Source organism: Ictalurus furcatus, chromosome 20 (assembly GCF_023375685.1).
Source record: "Ictalurus furcatus strain D&B chromosome 20, Billie_1.0, whole genome shotgun sequence".
NCBI lineage: Eukaryota > Metazoa > Chordata > Actinopteri > Siluriformes > Ictaluridae > Ictalurus > Ictalurus furcatus.
Genome location: NC_071274.1, coordinates 18111858 through 18130757, shown reverse-complemented (window position 1 = coordinate 18130757; position 18900 = coordinate 18111858). Strand labels below are relative to the sequence as shown.

The 18900-nt window shown below is 38.8% G+C and overlaps 1 protein-coding gene across 1 annotated transcript; it reads left to right on the top strand.

Annotated features, from left to right (window-relative positions):
* The first annotated feature begins 143 nt into the window (after positions 1–143).
* LOC128623822 (zinc finger protein Xfin) lies at positions 144–15047 on the top strand. Its single transcript, XM_053650924.1, has 7 exons — positions 144–1621; positions 2919–3620; positions 4511–5506; positions 10208–10242; positions 10937–11264; positions 13117–13491; positions 14158–15047. The coding sequence occupies exons 1-7, from the start codon at positions 1360–1362 to the stop codon at positions 15045–15047; spliced, it is 3588 nt and encodes a 1195-aa protein (XP_053506899.1). The 5' UTR covers positions 144–1359.
* Positions 15048–18900: the final 3853 nt, after the last annotated feature.

The following is an 18900-nucleotide window of genomic DNA, read 5'->3' as shown; positions in this document are numbered from 1 at the left end:
TATTGGCTTGATGTAATTTTGTTTATCGTGCCATCATTGGATGAATGTCCTTTAAATTCACATTGCCAGCATTGGCACCACATTATATAGGGCAAACATGTGCACCCAAAATAGACTTTGGTATATAATATACTTAATATACTTAATTAAAGATACATATGGGCAAAAGTATGTGGACACCAGACCATCACACCCACATGTGGTTCTGTTGCCACAAAGTTGAAAGCACACAATTGTATAGAATGTCATTGTATGCTGTAGTTTTTCAAGAGGCCCAAACCTGTTCCAGCATGACATTGCCCCTGTGCACAAAGTGAGCTCTATGAAGACATGGTTTGCCAAGAATGCAATGGAAGAACTCAAGTTTCCTGCACAGAGCCCTGACCTCAACCCCACTGTACACCTTTCTGATGAACTGGTACTACTGACTGCACCCCAGGGCTCCTCACCCAACATCACTGCCTGACCTCACTAAAGCCCTTGTGGCCGAATGAGGACAAATCCCCAGACCCATGCTCCAAAATCAAGTGGAAAGCCTTCTCAGAAAAGTGGAGGTTATTATAACAGCAAAGGGGAAAGTACTTTGGAACTGGATGTTCAAAAAAACACATATGGGTGTAATGGTCTGGTGTCAACAAACTTTTTGCCATATAGTGTATATAGAGATACTGTATGACTGTATTATGTTGTGCATGACTGGATTGGAGGGTGCATGGTGGCTTAGTGGTTAGCATGTTTGCCTCACACCACCAGGGTTGGGTGTTGGGGGTTTGATTCCCACGGTCGCTCTGCGTGTGCAGAGTTTGCATGTGCTGTGATTGTGCCCTGCGATGGATTGGTACCCTGTCCAGGATGTACCCCAACTTGTCCCCAAAGCACCCTGGGATAGGCTCCAGGTTCCCCATGACCCAGTAGGATAAGCAGTATAGAAAATGGATGGGATGGATGAGTGGATTGGTAGACTCATAACTTTAATTTATTTATGACAATATATGGAATAAAATGAGATGATTATTTTAGTGGACGAGATTTTTAGTGAAACTGATAAGTGTAGCTTTGTAATTATTGCATAATGTATATAGTATGCACTATGTTAGGCAATAACACTAATCATGGCATCGTTATGTATTTAGCAGGGGTCTCGTTTTGAATTATCTACACAGATCTGGCAACCACGCCTTACTGTCTCTTCTTCCGTTGTGTGGTTGTCCTGGCATAAAACAACGCAATCCTTGTCTTTTGGCAAAGTGTGTAGTAATAAAAACCCCGCTTTTCCATTCCTGCTGAACTGACACGCTGAATATTAGAGGTGACGGAAACTTCTCGGTTTGGAATCGGTTGTGTATTTATGTAAATGAGATGGACAACATGTCCAGCGGTGTCGCTCTTCAAAAGCAAATAGCATCGATCATGGACGAGCTCGCTAAAGCCGCGGTGGCTGAAATAAGCAAAGTGGTGGACGATGGCGTCGTTATGTTACGGCTGGAGATCTGCGAGCGCGAGCACGAGATCGACTCGTTAAAGCGGAATCTGCAGATGGTGTCCGAGGAGCTGCGCGAGACGCGGCGCGCGCTCGTCCGCCAGTGTGTGAGCGCCGCGCGCCCCAGACCGCCGCTCAAAGGTGCCGTGAACTCCTCAATCCTTTCACATGATCAGCATGATGTTTTATTGATTCTGTTGCTCTTTATGTAAGATATAAATTACACAGGTTACTGTATACGGTTGTGTGCAAAAGTTTACATACCCTTAGAGAAGGTGGGGAGATGAGTTTAAGCTCAAGTCCTATAGTTTCCTTAATTATCACAAGTAAAAATGGTCATATGATGTGTGCTAAGATATTAATAATGAAATTAAATTTGTTTAAATGTTTTGTAACATATACACTGTAACAATAAAACTTCCTTTAAGACTTTTCTTCTGTTAATTTGTCCTTATCTCTCTCTCTTTCTTTCTTTTTTTTTTTTTACAAACTTTTTTTAATTCATTCATTCATTCATCTTCAGTAACTGCTTTATCCTAGTCAGAGTCACTGTGGATCCAGAGCCTATGCAGGGAATACAAGGCAAGATTTGGGGATTCCCCCTGGATCGGTCAATTGCACAGCACGATGCTCACACACATTCAATTGCTCACACACAAGGACAATTTCTAGTCCATCCACCTGCTGGAATTTTTTTGAGAGGTGGGAGGAAACCCATACAGAGACTATGACTACATATATTTCAATTGCAATAGTGGGGCTTAGTGGCTTAGTACATCGTTTGCCTTGCACCTCCAGGGTTGGGGGTTCAAATCCCGCGTCTGACCTGTGTGTGTTGCGTGTGCGTGGACGGAACCTTTGCACACAGTACCTACTGTTCTTCAGGCCAGGGACCCCTTCCAGTGTAAATAAATTAATTTAAGAAATTTCTTTTTTTTTTGTGATCATTGCAGTGAAAAATGCTTGATTTTGCTGTGGCTTTTTCCAAATTTGCGTTGCAACTTGAAGAGATTTTGTGTGCTTTTGCACAAAACTGCTTTGCATGGTCTTCTGCAGTAATGTTTGTTGGTATATGAGACCTTTTAGCTGTACTCGTGTACGACACACGTGAATCGAAGAGGGCTTTGGAGGAATGCACGTTGTCATGACGTGACATGACGCATCTTGGCCCAAATGTACGGTATTTTTGAAAAATTGCAAGCTCCTCTGAATATTGCGGAGTCTGCTTGATTTTGCGTTCATTTCTGCAAATGCAAAAATAAGCTAAATCCTGGAGGAGTGGATAATAATCTTAAAGCTAAATCAACAGAATAATAACCAGAAGTTGCTCCGAGGTTGTTAAAGAGTTAACAGCTGATATAAGGGTACGAGAATTTGGCAGTGAGTAGCAAGCAAACATTGCTGTTGGTTTTAATCTGTGTTCTCTGAACCTCAACAGGTGCCAAAGAAAATGATCAAAGAGACGAAGAAAGGGAGCCTGAGATTGAGGACTCAGACAGGCCAAGTGACGACGCATCAGCATCCAGAGTGGTTGTAAAGCTTGAAAGCGTGGATGACGAGCAGGCGGTAGAAGATGGAAACCAGTGCACGAGAACAGAACCTGACTTACACTCTGGGTCTGCTGATGATGACCAACTGGCCCAGGTGTGGTCATCAGAGAACAACACGGAGATGCATGACCCTCATTTCTATTCCAAACACGATCAATCTCAGCACAGGTCGGAGCATTGCTCTAAGGTCGAGCAGAATTACGACTCGCTCGGGGGCAGAGCGGAGACACAGGGCCTGAGTGGAGAAGAGGAGCTGTCGGCGGATAGCCTGCATGCAGTTACGGATGAATTGCTGAGAGCGCAGCCACGTTCTCACACGCACAACGCGCTCGTGCACCCACCTCCCGATTGTCAAGGTGATTTCGGTACATTTGCACTGAGCATAGCTTCCAGAGGGAGACCAACGGTTGGGGCAGCCTCGCAGAAGAGAAGATTCGCCTGTGCCTTTTGCAGTAAGAGCTTCGATCGACTCAGTCATCTTGATAGACATCAGCGCATACACACAGGAGAAAAACCCTTCAGCTGCATGTTATGTGGCCGGTGCTTCACCCAGAAAAGCAGCTTAAAAAGTCACCTGAAGACCCACCGAGGTGAGACTTGTCAGGTATTGGTTAAGCATAGACGTGATAAGTTACATCACAATACTAGTGATGCACCCGATGAAAATTCTTGGGCTGAATCAGAAATGGAAAGTGAGGACATGTTGGAATGAAAACCAAAAAAAATCCAATTCACCTTTTCTACTGTATTCTTATTGGCCAGAAGGTGTTGATCCATTTCCTATAACAGCAATTTTGGCAGCAATTCTTACAAATCAAACCACAGGTTTATATTAACTGGCTTGTTCTATTACATTATCATTACTATAGAAACATACTATACTTCCATAGAAACTTACCATAATTATATAACTTACTTTTCATTTTATACAATATAACTTACTATTTATTACTTACTATAATCAACAGGTTTCTATTATTAATGAGTTATATTAACATGTTATTAAACAAAGAATCAAATCATGGCTGCTATATTGAAGCTTTCTGAAAGGGGATGTTTATTTCATTTATTTAACATTTATGGAAGGAGTCTCCAGTTTCAGTGCTTTTTTGTCTTAACATTACGAGAGAGAAAAAAAGAGAGGCTGGTAGGGGAACGACAGTTTATACCTGCTATGCCATACAGGAAGTGAAAATATCATTTCACAGACAAGTTTTGGTGAAATGTGTCAAGGATTAATTAATTTAAAATGATTAGCGTTGGCAAATTCCTGTGGTTTGCACAGGAATAAAACACTTCGGGACGTGCTGTTATTGGAAAATAATCAATATCGGGGTAGTAACAATAACTAAACTTCATGTTGGGCCGCATCACACCACCTTGTCGTTTATTATTTTAATATGTTGTATCGTGGAAAACATAGTTAGCTCTCATTTTGTGTTTTTGTTTTTTATTGTAATGTCCCAATTTTTTGTTTCAGGATTCACTGGCGATTTAGACGCAGCATCTTTGTTGCCGAGTGAAAACAATCTCTTCACTGATGAGTGGAATATGGCGACTCACTGTGAAGAGCAGCACAACTTTGACCAAAACACTGAAGAACCGAATTCACACTCGTCCTACCTGAGCCAAGAAGGAGCTCACTTCATAAACACAGATGAAGAAAGCATGCACCAAGCGTACGAAGATCAAAAGATTAGAAACTTGCCTGCAGGAAAAAACAACAAGCCAGCTGATCTACCTGACCTATATGAGAAGAATGGGCAGGAAGAGGAGGAAGACGAAGATCAGGTGTTATCCGATTGTCGGCTGGACGAGCCTAGGCACTCTGGATCTGAGAGTGCCCTGGATGAGGAGGATGCTCAGGCACACTCCTTGAACGCAGCAAGCCTCGGGAAAGACTCGATGGAGTCTGACTGCGTTAGCATAACCGAGCAAACCTCAGCTCAAAACCAACGCCGGTTAGAATCTACCTCGACAGTCCTACACACTTGGGGGGTCTCCGAGGCCAAAAGTGTTGCTGTGAACCAAATTCATGTGAAAGAGGAGGAAGAGTATGCGTCTCGCTTGGATGAAGAAGAGTCCAATCCAAATCCAGAGGCTTCCTATGACCCGAACACGGCATCACCTTTAGATCAGAACTTGACCGCAGATGCTCTCAGGACCACAGAGACTGCAGCGGTGCCTGATTTTCCATATGACACATTACCTCGGAGGCGGCATATTTTGAACGGACGTGAGAGGCGCTTCCTGTGCGTTCTCTGTGGTAAGAGTTTCGACCGTCTGAGCCACCTGGACCGGCATCAGCGTGTGCATACCGGAGAGAAGCCCTACAGCTGTGGGACATGTGGCAGGAGTTTCACTCAGAAAAGCAGCCTGAAGGGTCATATGCGAACTCACACCGGCGAACGCGGCTTCAGCTGCTCGCTGTGTGGCATGAGCTTCCCCACACGAGCCAGTCGCTACCGGCACCACTGTAACTAACCATGACCTGTGTCTTACAGCTAATCTCGAAGTTCCGGCTGTATGAACTAAACAGTGCAGACTTTGCTGGAAAAATGCTTTTAGGAAGAATCTTATAACTCATTAGCTTTGTACGTATTTATGCACATTGATACAGCTGTTTTCCTCTGTAATAGACCACATTTACTGTAAAATAAATTACATTTCAGATATTAATCATGTGCAAACCAACAACCTGCATTGAAGGGTTACACAAAGTATTTCTATTTTTTGGGAAACACTACATCATGGACAATTTTGAAAGTTTACAACCATTTTAAAATGACACATTTTAATGGTGACTTTACCACAAGGACCAATTTTAAATGATTTTGTGTTTACTGTTAATGTGAAAGCCTGGTGATGCGATACATATCCAAAAAGAATGTGCTGCTCTCTGATGCCAATGAGATCCCTGAAGTTGTTACACTGATGTAAAAATCATGATTATAGACAACAGCGTCAGAACTGCAAAACGTATAATTATGGACACAGACTTGCCTTAACCAAGCATAAGCTCAACGTGCCCTGACTAGCCCTGGAGAAACACTTTTCTCGCCATATTTCTTGGCATAAAATATGAGAAATACACTCAATCAGGCAACATGAAGAGGAAGTGTATGCGGTGGGATTTTTGCTGTGTAAGCTGTATCAAATCAAATGTCCATTTATCATTCGTTTATAGGCAGAGTTCATTTTCTGTGGCTGTTAGAAGCCAAGGTGGAGGTCAGTGTTTTCAGGGCTTATTCCCCAGATAAAATTGGGATGGCATGAAACATCCATTGGTTTTGATCTTGGTATATTATTTTTTTGTGCTTTGTCTTTATATAAACCATAATAATTATGAACATATATCTATTTATCATAGATTGGGCTGCAGAATATGTACTGTCAATTTTCACTAAACGTGTTGTCAGGTCTTAGCAGCCAAACCTGTTTAACGCCTTCATTTTTGGCAGGAATTTAGTGTAGAGAGAGATTTCGTCCATTAGGAATAGGATTTCTAGCTAATTGTCAGGATTGGACAGGAATACAGTATATGTCATTTTGGTGCTGTAATCACATGTTTCATGGTGTGTATTTTTCATTACTGGAAAGCTGGAAACATGCTATGAGCCATCAGAAAACTGAGAACAAGATTGGTCATTGTTGTAATAGTTTCTCTGCAGATTCTATTAAATCATGAATTGCTAATGTATAACAGTTTGTTTTATTTTGCTTGATAATTGTCAATGGTTCTGAGAAGATTTATAGAAATGCCATGGTTTATTCTTGGTAACCCAGAATCTACCTTTTTTTTTTTTAAACCCAAGTTTCTCTCACTTTTTTCATAGCCAGTTCTCACCAACTAGCTAGATATCTCCTATCTCACAACATCCACAAATATGGGACGACAAATGTTACCACATGCTTCCCCTGAGTCATCTAAAGCCACCATATCTGTTTAAATTCCTGCCAATGCATTGTTACAGGGCAGCGGTGTGGAATAGAGCACTAACTGCCACTCTACATGAGCTAGCATACCTTTGCGACGAAGGGAAAAGAGCCATTCATCCCACCCACATAGTAGGACAATTATATGGTTTTTATTATTGCAGGCTAGGCATATATATTATTCACAAGAGATTACACTTTATCACTAATTGTGGCCTACAAACCCCTACTTTCATATGCAATTTGACTGCCATAATAGATGAACCAACAGAACTTTTCCCACAGCCTGTCAGCAAACACACTAACAAACCCCTTTAATTTAACTCTTACAGACATAATTCCATGTATTTTATTTCAGTCCAGTGATTATACCCTGCTCCGAAAAGCTAATTGTGTTGTGGTGTTCAGAAGTTTGTTTTCTGGCTGTAAACCTGTGCACAGAAATGTGTATATGCAGAAGTGCAGCGAGCCAGTCAGATTGCAACCTTCAAGATCCTGAAGCTTGTAGCCAGAAAAGTGTTCAAAACACATCAAACATTTTGTAACCTGTGGGTGAAGCCTTTAAAGCTTTCAAGAGATTGCTATGCTTTTGGGTTTCATTCATCGGATGACTGTTCCAGACACAGACAGAGAGAAAACTGAAAATACAAGTCAGGCTAATTGAGCCTTACAAAATGTTCAGAGAGATTTCATGTGTTTGCAACCTCATATTTATAACCCCAGAAAACCAGTACATGGTAAAAGGCAACAATAAACATTGGAATTTCAGAGCAATTTTGAAAATATAAATTTTCTTATAATATATTTGCATTTTTTTGAAAATAAAATATTATTTATGGGTCTCAATAATTTGTTCACACATTATTAGATAAAAAAAACTATTTAAAATACTATAATAATACTATTTAAAATAATTCCTTATGAGGAGTATTTTCTCATTAGAAGAAAGCGAAGTAGTTTATTCAAGTGAAAAATGTAAATCATTGTGTTATGTTTATACAATCATCTTGCACGTTCACGGATGAATAATTGTGGAGATGATGTAAATATTTTGGTTAAATAAGTTCTATCTTTTTGACTGACTAAGCACAACAGACACAATGACAATTAAAGTCAATAAAATAGGTTTCTTTTGACTTTGAATACTTTGACTATTTTTTCCCCATGCAACATGGACAGACATTATTTTATACCACAGCACTGTTGAATTTTTCAATCTGAAGATTAATATTCTATAAAGGCACGGCTCTGTAATTCCAAACACAGGTTTATATTAACGTGCTTGTTCTAATAGGCCTACATTATCGTTTCTATAGTAACAGTTCATTCAGACTTGTATGGCAGATGGCAGATGCTCCACAATAAGAGAAATATTAAACAGATTAAGAAAATGTGCTGTCGTTTAAAAAAAGAAAAAAATATAACTGTTGATATGGTGAAGCTGTTTGTAAGAAGACCTTTATTTAACATTCATGGAAGTAGTCTCCATTGTCAGTGCTTTGTAGGCTAATACGTTTTACACCAAGGGAAAGTCTTCAGGACAGGATATTCTGTTTTCTCAGTAACATGACAAGCTGCGTTTTTGCCTTATTAACTTGAAAAGAGAGGTTGGTTACGGAACAAGTGTTTATACTCACTGCTATAATATAAGTGAACATAGGAACTAACTTGCAGACATTCCACCACATTAAATGAATCATAAAAAAAATGATGTGTCATTCAATAATAAATTAAAAATCACTGTTAGCAAATCACTGTGGCACAAGACGAATAAAGCCATTTTGGGACACATCACAGCACCCTGTCATTGATTAATTTCCTGTAACAGCAAACCCAGTTGTGTTTCATTCTTTACATACACTGTATGATTCCAGGTTGATTCATAACATTTCCAGTTGACTGGAACTTCTTAATTATTGCCCTGATGGTGGAAATGGGCATTTTCAGTGCTTGTGCTATTTTCTTACAGACACTTCCCATTTTGTGAAGCTCAACAACCTTTTGCTGCACATCACAGCTATATTCCTTGGTCTTACCCATTGTTATGAATGACTAAGGGAATTTGGCCTATGTGTTACTTCATATTTATACCCCTGTGGAACAGGAATTCATGATTGACCAATTTCCTGTTCCTAGTCACCCAGGTGTACTAAAATTGTTTAAATATCAATAATTCTTGCACACCTACATTTAACAATTTTTATTTTGGATAAACCTGTGTTTTGTTTGCAATTGTTTGATATTCATGAGAGAAGAGTATTTTTGTGATTTAAAAAAAAAAAAAAAAAAAAATTAAAAAAAAATCAAAAATCAAAAGGTTAAACAATAAATTCAATTTCCCACAACCCTCATTGGTCGTATTTACCAAGGGTGACAATATTAGTGGAGGGCACTATAGTTTGGTCAGAATGTTTGACTGTCAGTTCAGCTTTCAGAGCTTTGCGCTGGTATATAATGTAGGCTAATGAGATTTATTTACTTTTTTCACTCTTATAAGAAACGTTGTAGGTGGTTGTCTTAAGGTGAAGCCAATTACTGAAATTTGAATTGAATGCATAGTGTACACTACACATTGTAAACATAAAGAGGTTAGCTGTTAGCTTTAAACTGAACTAGGAATAAAAACTCCAAGGTGAGTCAGATTTTGAACGAAGAAGATGGAAAACATATCAGAATTTTATCTCAAGTATTATTTTTTTCCACAATTAACTAATATCTTCGTATGGTGGCTTTCGTGTTTGATAATAATTGTACAGTTTTCGGGATTAAAATGAGGTGAAATTACGGTGGACGAGTTCACACACTCAAGGTTTTACGGTAATTTCTCTTCGTCAACGTAACACTTGACAGGGTTGCCAGATTGGTTCGGCTACACAAATCCAACAACTCCATTAAAAATGGTTCAACAATGTGCAGCACGCACATTTTAAGATAAGGTGTTTAAAAGTGTTTCCTGTGGGAAAACTGTTACAACATATCAACATTTTTCAGTTATTTTACTTCCATCCACTACTTTTCTTCGTTTGTTTTGGTCATATCTTTAAAATGATTTCCAAATAATAATAATTAGGCCTACATCAACATATTTTGATTGCTTTATTACTTCTACATATAATTACCACTTTATTACTGTTAATAATGAAATATCTAAATAAAAAAAATATTAAATCTCGTGTTAAATGGTTTCATTTTGAAGTTATGGGTGTTCAAATTTTTGCACTCACTATATCTCTTCCCCCAGTAAGCGACACACACGCACCTGGCCATCTACATAAGGTAAAAGGAAACATGACTCATCAGACCAGGCCAGCTTCTTCCATTGCTCCATGGTCCAGTTCTGATGTTCATGTGCACATTAGATACGCTTTCGGCAGTGGACAGGGGTCAGCATGGGTACTCTGACTGGTCTGCAGATACACAGTCCCACACACAGCAAGCCGCAATGCATTGTGTGCTCTGACACCTTTCTATCACAGCCTACTGTGGCTCTTCTGTGAGATCAGACCAGACTGGCTAGCCTTCGCTCCACACCCACATCAGTGAGCCTTGGGTGCCCATAACCCTGTCACTGGCTCACTGGTTGTCTTTCCATGGACCATTTTTGGTACTAACCACTGCATACCAGGAACACTCCACAAGACATGCCATTTTGGACATGCTCTGACCCAGTCGTCTAACCATCACAATTTTTCCCTTGTTAAAGTTGCTCAGATCTTTACACTTGCCCATTTTTCCTGCTTCCAACACCTCAACTTCGAGAACTGACTATTTACTTGCTGCCTAATATATCCCACCTCTTGACAGGTGCCACTGTAATGAGATAATCAAGCTTATTCACTTCACCTGCCAGTGGTTTTAATGTAATGGCTGATCGGTGTATTGTAGCGTTGTGGGGTAGTCAGAACAATCTGGCAACCCTGGTTGCAGCCTGCGTAAAGCGGAAGAAGCCAGTGATGCAGGTTAAAAAAAGACAGAGGACTCCCAATTTCTGTGGCGGAGACGTTTGTTTATTAGGGACACAGGAGTGTTGAATGCAATAAGGACTGACAAGATGCCGACGTGTGTGACTCTGGAGACTCAGATTTCCTCCGTGATGGAGAATCTGACCCAAGCGGCGGTGGCGGAGATCTGTAAACTGATCAACACCGAGTGTGTGGAGATGCGGTTAGAGATCCGCAGGGGCCGGAAAGAGATCGAAGCCTTGAAGGGGAAAATACGGGATCTGAAAAGAGAAGCGCAAAATCCTTCTTTGGTCGCAGTGTCTTTAATCGAGCCTCAGGCAAATCTGCGAGATGGAGGTACTGTTCATTTAAGACCTGAAGAGCTCCTTCACTCAAATGCGGGTTCTCTATATAAATAAACATCTGGAATATAATCTCAGTAGGTTTGGCCCAGGGGCGTGTCCATTTGGCTGGCACTGGGTGGTAGGTGCCAACCTTGAATTTAGGCTTTCTACCCCGAATGCAACCCCAGATCACATTACAACAGACTCGAAGGAAAAATCCATCCCAGTGTTACCAGCAAGCAGATAATGCGTGCTCCAACAATTTCGCTAGAAGGTGCCAGATGGCGTAATGCAGGGGTTCCCAAACTTTTCCAGGGCAAGGCCCCCCCAAATGGCATGAACATTTGACCGAGGCCCCCATTTTGCAAGATGTCTTTAAAACACATGAAAAATACAGACTTCTGAATATATCCCCCTTTTTTACGTTGAGGTTTTGTCTGTTTAGCAATTAGAAAGTTAGGTATAGCAAATGTGATTTTAATATGTATTGTTATAAATAACATATAGTAATGTTTATGTATGTATGTATGTATGTATGTATTTATTTATTTATTTATTTACACACCAAATTGTTGAGGCCAACCGGGCCCCCCCTGGCGGCCCCCACTTTGAAAACCACTGGCGTAATGAACTAATCTGCATGTTCATTTGATCCTCGTGTTCGTCGGCAAAATTACAAGAAGAAGGAAGATTTTCTGAAGAATAGAAATCGGCAGAATAAGACTTAATAGATTATAAGATTTTGGTCAATGTAACTATTTACACGTTTGCTAAAAAAAAACTATACAATTGTGGTAGTGAGCAGTCTGTAAATTGATATGAAGGGAACGGTTACAGATGGGAATACAATTTTTTATTATTTGTAAATATAAATAAGAAGAAAGATTAAAATGAAGAACACAGAAATGCATAGCTGAAACAAACAGTGGTGATCAGTGATTGGCTGTTAGGAATGATCTCAATCAATAATTGGTTGTTGGGAACAATGACTATCAGTAATTGGTCATTGGGAACTATGGTAATCAGTGATTGGTTGTTGGGAACAATAGTGGTCAGTGATTAGTCATTGGGGGAGGGGAAATGTTGACCAGTGATTAGTCATTGGGAACAATGGCGATCAGTGATTGCTCATTGGGAAATAATGTCGACCACTGATTGGTCATTGGGAAATAATGGCGATCACTGATTGGTTATTGGAAATTATTGGCGATCACTGATTGGTCATTGGGAACAATGGCGATCACTGATTGGTCATTGGGAAAGGCGATCAGTGATTGATCATTGGGAAATAATGGCGACCACCGATTGGTCATTGGGAAATAATTTTCGATCACTGATTGGTTATTGGAAAATAATGGCGATCAGTGATTGGTCGTTGGGAACTATGGTGATCAGTGATTTGGTTGTTGGGAACAATGATGATCAGTGGTTGTTTATTAGGAACAGTGGCGATCAGTGAATGGTATTTGGGAACAGTGGTGATCAGGGATTGGTCAGGGTACGTCAACTGCTAGCTTAATTCAGTCAGGCTTTGCATTTGTGGTAAGTTGCTCTCTCAACTTGTAGAACCAGCAGCTGTGATGTGAGCTGGAGAGCTGTATCGAATGCAGTCACTAACATTTTAAAAATAATGTTGCTAAAGAGTTCTAAAAAGTCTCCAAATCTTGTTGGCAACACTGATCCACCCTGAATGACTTGGTGTCCAAAATGTATTTTGTAATGAGTTGGCTTCATTTTGAATTGATTTTTTAAAGCCTTACATAGACATGTCAGTCTGTTTTCACTGGCAAACAATTTCCTTCATTACCCACATTATCAACCCTAGTAATAAAATTCTTGTTGTTTTGTTTAAACATCTTCCTTAGATAAGACAGCTGATGATCTCAGCACAGCGCCTGATTGTCAGAATGAAGAAAGGATTAAGAAAACAAATACTCCAGCACCAATGAAGAACTTGCAGGAGAATGAGGTTCAAGGAAGCAGGAATTCTCTTCCAAGCTCTGGGTGTAAACTGAATCAGACGAGTACGTTTTCCCCATCTGAAAGTGGAGTTCCACTGAAGGAATCTCAAATCCTTATGGACTCATTGACCACTGAAGCTATAGCCAACATTGGAGGACTCAACACTGCAGCTATAAAGGTGGAGGGTGCGAGTCCACTTGTATCCACAACCGAGTGTGTCTCAGAGGTCTATCAAGCTAACGATGAGCAATGCACAAACACACACAGCCATGCAGCAGGTAGGTAGACCATCCAAAGGGATCATGCAGGACCTTCATATATACACAACCTTCACATTCACACAGGTACACTAATCCTTATAAACAAAGATATTGAATTTTGTGTAAGTATTGCAAGTCATTAAGTTGAATTGAGGTACTGATGAGAGTTTGTGACATTTGGCTTGTTTTCAACAAGTTCAGGAATCTTGAAACAAAATGCAAGAGTGATGCATTTCATTATCAGTACCACCATAGCAAATGTAAAATATATTGATATTTAAGCTGTGGTGGGTTTTTTTTTTAAAATCCTGTCAGAGAACCTCCAAGATGAGCTCATGTTAGCTAACTGGCTCACTGTAGCAGTGAAGAACGTGAATGCTTTTGCATATGGTTTAAAAATCTCTGAAATCCTGTCAGGCTAGCTCACTCATGTTAGCTAACTGGCTCACTGTAGCAGTGACGAACATGAATGTTTTTGAATATCCTGTCAGATTAGCCTATTTATTATCATACATGAATGTGACTTGAAATCCTCTCAGAAATCCTGTCAGGTTTGCACATAAGCCAGTTTGTTCTCATTAGGTTTCTGTTAGTTGTTCCTTATTTGCTGTTGACAATTTTCATACTGTTTACTGTGTAGTAGAGCTCAGTATGTTAAATCTGACCTCGTATTATGTTTTTTAGGAGACAACAGCAATAACTTTGGCTCTGCAGAACAGCTTTGGCCACAATCTCATTATTCAGCGCATTTCCATAACAGCAAACAACTCTCTGAAGAAGAATCAAACTACAAATACGAGACAGACTTTAATCATATAAATGGGCATCGGAGCAATGAAGGGAACCCTAATGGTTTGCTTCTAAAGACTGAGGAGAATGAGGAGCCTTTAACGAAGACAGCAAATGAACTGGCACCATGTGGAATGATAGACGGCGAGGCTTTGACATGGCCGTCTTTGACTTCAGTGAACTATCCGGTAAGTGTTGGAGGTCCAGGCTGCTCTTCTATGCTACAACAGGCTATACATGCTTCCCACCCTGAACACCCTGCATTTCATCTCAGTATGACTGGTGAGATTGAGTATATAATTGAGCCTGAAGCAAAACAGGCAGGCGGAAGAAATATACAGGATGTAATTCAAACCACGGCACTTAGACAGAACTCCACTGTGTCCACAATGTTGACAAAAGCGAAGGTTCTGCCAACAGCTGACATGCGGCATAAGCTGTTCTCCTGCTCGTTCTGTCCTAAGAGTTTCCAGAGTGGTGCTGACCTGAAGAGACATCAGCGCATTCATACAGGTGAAAAGCCGTATGGTTGTGCCGTGTGTGGGAAGCGCTTCTCCCTCAGGGGGAACCTCGTCACCCACGAGAGGGCACACAGTGGCAGCAAGCCCTTCATTTGCCGCCAGTGTGGGAGAGCCTTTGCCCATGGCTCCAATTTAAGGGCCCATCAGCGTGTCCATACTGGAGAAAGGCCTTTTCACTGCTCTCTGTGCGACAAGACGTTTGCTTGGTACTACCCTTTCAAAAGACACCTCAGCTTGCACTTTCTGAATGGTCAAAACTCCTGATTACATTTGTGGTTTTTTGTAAGTAACATCTTCAAGGCCAGGTTTTGTCTTGCAGACCATCACAGGCTTTCAAACAAAAAACAAACACTTACTATAATACTGTATGTACCTCAATGTAACTGTGGTTGTATTTAAAATTTTTTATTTAGCAAAGGAAGCTTTCACCAGGAAATGGGAAGTCCAGATAATATGCTATGAAAGGCCTAGAATGAGTGTCTTAGTTTGTTAGAAAACACACTATCAAAAATTGACTATCCTAATAAATATAATGACTAATAAACCTAGTTAATAGATGTTTCTCCTATTTTTTTTGTCCGATACTTCAGGCTTCTGAGCCTTAAAGACGTGCCATGACATCCAAATACATCGAAAGTTTTTTTTTTTTGCAGTGTAAATATCATACTTTAAGCAAAAGTTTACATCGAGGAAAGCACATTGACACTGTCACCTTGCACTTTGTAGGTACACTTCCTGCAGTTCTTGGACTTTTTTCCATAGTGGGCGCTTTATCCACAAAACTGCTTACACATTCTCAGCTTTTTGACTCTGGAAGCAGACATTTGGGATACTTCTTCCTAGGCACTTACTCCCAGTTGTTAATATGACAGTTGGAGCTTCCAACACATATGACAGTCAAAATTCAGAGGCTGATAATTACTATTGTGAATGACCAATTCATAATCAAACATGCACTATATAAATAAATAGCCTTATATATATATATATATATATATATATATATATATATATATATATATATATATATATATATATATATTTCAAACACACCTTTGCACATGGTTTCTTTATTTGTGTGTTTCTCCAGGTTATACTCATATTTTCAGTCTTAAAAACATGTGTTCTGTGAAGCACCACTAGATGGAGACATTTCACTGCAAAAAATAAAAAAATAAAAATCGGTTTGAACAAGGTTAATTCATGCTTATTAATAATACTCTTAATATTCTGTAGTTCAAAATTTGTTTTCCTGAATGTTCAGACGTTTTAGCTTGTATTTATATTTAGGATGCTTTTATGATAGTTTATATATTTATTTTTTTAATTAATGTGATCTCATTATTATATGGTGTGTTTGAAACATGTGTCATAAGTAAATATGAGTAAAGAGATGGCACGCAGTTTTCTGAACAGATCAAATGTAAAATTGTATTTCCAGAGAAACGCTGGTATTTCAGGAAGCTATTGTCTATTAGTCTTGTCATATGTGCAAACAAGGTATTTCTGTTTGCATGAGGGATGTGTCTCTAAGTTTAAATTAATAGTAAAAGTACAATCTAACAGTAAATTAATAGTAAAACAAAACAAAACAGGATAATACACTACAGGAATCCACAGCTTACATTGTAATAAAAAAAAAAACCATGCAATAGTTTTAGAGTTGTGTGAATGTTAATAAGAACAGGAAGAAAATACCATGTAAGGTATGTGGCAGGCCTCAACATTCAGAAATATGTGTGCTGATACATTAAACAGAAATAATCCTAGCCAATATAATATAAACCATTTAACAGCAACTGTTTACTAATATGATGTTAATATAAGGAATAATAATAATAATAATCAAATGTTACAAATCTTTATTTATACAGAACCTTTCATACAAAAAGCAGTTTAATGTGCATAACACAATTTATACCACAGTGCTGTTAAATTCTTTAATGTGACGTTGATTCATTTTCTATAACAGCAGCTCTAGCTCTAACGGTAGTTCAGACTGTAATTCAAATCACAGGTTTATATTAATGCATTTATTCTAATATGGCATTGTTACTATGGTAACAACTCATTCACAGGGACTTGTATTGTGGATGCTTCATGTCAACTAAGACCAATAATAAATGGATTAAAAAAAACATGTTATTTAACCAAGACATATAAAACAGACAATTAATATGCAATGACGAAGCTAAGGGGGAAGGAGTCTCCAGTGTCAGTGCTTTTCTGACCGTCAGTAACAGAGTAACAGAACCAGTTTTTAAACTTTCTGAAATATGAACTACAACAATATAGAGAGATATAGTTACATGGCCCATTAACTAACTGCCTTCTATGCAGAAATGCTGGACGCTGACAAAGACTGATATGATCAAAGTGTAATGTGTAATGTGTTCTTGGTGTCAAAGGAAAAAGCATGCACCATCTGTTCTCATCAAAACACCTTTTAAATTGACCTATGGGATGGCGTCTTTTTTTGTCACATCAAACTCACAATCAGGATCGTAAAATATGACAAAGCGGCAGGCTTGACACCAATCAAATAGTGAAAGTGGAAGCAGACTTCTGCATTCAAAAGCAGAAAAAATGTTCCATGAATAACATATTCCCGTAACAGCTTTAAATTATTTGTAATTTGCATTGCCTGTAATGAATACTGTCAAAATGTCTAACATTTTTTTCTTCTGTTGAATAAAATAGATATATTTAGAAAAAGTGGAAGATTTTTATGTAAATAGTTTCAGCAATTACACTATGACTCTGACAAAATAGCATATATTTGCATATAACATGTGTCTTGTAATTATTACCGAACATTGGATTGGTCTTCCTGAAGCTCTATAAATAACTTTGTGTAGTGAAGAGTGTTCTATGATAAGGAACTAGCCATGGGTCTGAAATGATGCCCTACTTCTTGTTCACCACAAATGACAAAGTCTACTATGGCCAAAGGGTTCTTAAACCTTTTGCAGTCAGATGCCCCTTTCGGTGTAAACAAACAAACAAATAATGAATGAATAATACTGAAAGTCACAGAGCCCCTCATGATTGATATATTTTATGATCATGAGGCATGTGTATCATCGTATTTCTTTATTATAGCCATGCCCATTGCCTGCAGAACACAAAATTTCGATTCAGCGATGCTGTCCAGCATAGCCATGGGATCCACACCATTAAATTATAATTTTTTTATTAATTTTTTTTTATAGTGGTGGAAACCATAACCCACAATTATGCATTTATGTAAAATTGTGTATAATTAAGTATTTATGCATATACATAACTGGACTCTAATGACAATTTTAATAATAAAAAACAGGTTTCATGGACGGAAAGCACAGAAAAAACACCCTGGCTCCAATAAGTAGACAAAACAGTGTTGTACACATTTAAAATTCAGTCATTGTCAGTAATTGCTTTATCTTGATCAGAGTCACAGTAGGTCAAGAGCCTATTCCAGGGTGCAAGCAGGAACACTAATCCATCACAGGGCACCATGCGCACACACATTCACACACTCATTTACACCTAACAACAATTTAGCATAGCCAGTCCAACTACATGCATGATTTTGGGAAGTGGGAAGAAACCTGAAAACCCAGAGGAAACATGAAGACTGAGGTCAGGCTTGAACCTGGGTTCCTATAACTGTAACCTGCTGCACCATTTTAACAATAACGCAGACATTTAAATAATGTTTAAATAACGGTTTAATAATTATTTGTCAAATAAATCTTTACAGAGGGGTAAATTATTATACAGTAACACATTGCAGGGCACTGTTGGATTTCCTGAGCACAGTTATATTCTCATAAAAAAGAAAAATCTCTCCGTGTAATACCACACTATATCTCTCTATATAATATCACACTATATATATATCCAAATGATTTACCTTTCAGACATATATGACTTGGGGAATAAGACTAGTATACAATATTAAAATATAATATACAAACAATACAATAGTATACATTATATAATATGACACTATATAGTGAACTGGTTCAGTTAATTACATTGAATAGAGAATAAGCCTATTGGCCATGTATTTACAGTCTATACACAATTAGGGAAATGGCTATATTGGATTTTAGATAGATAAATTGAGTTT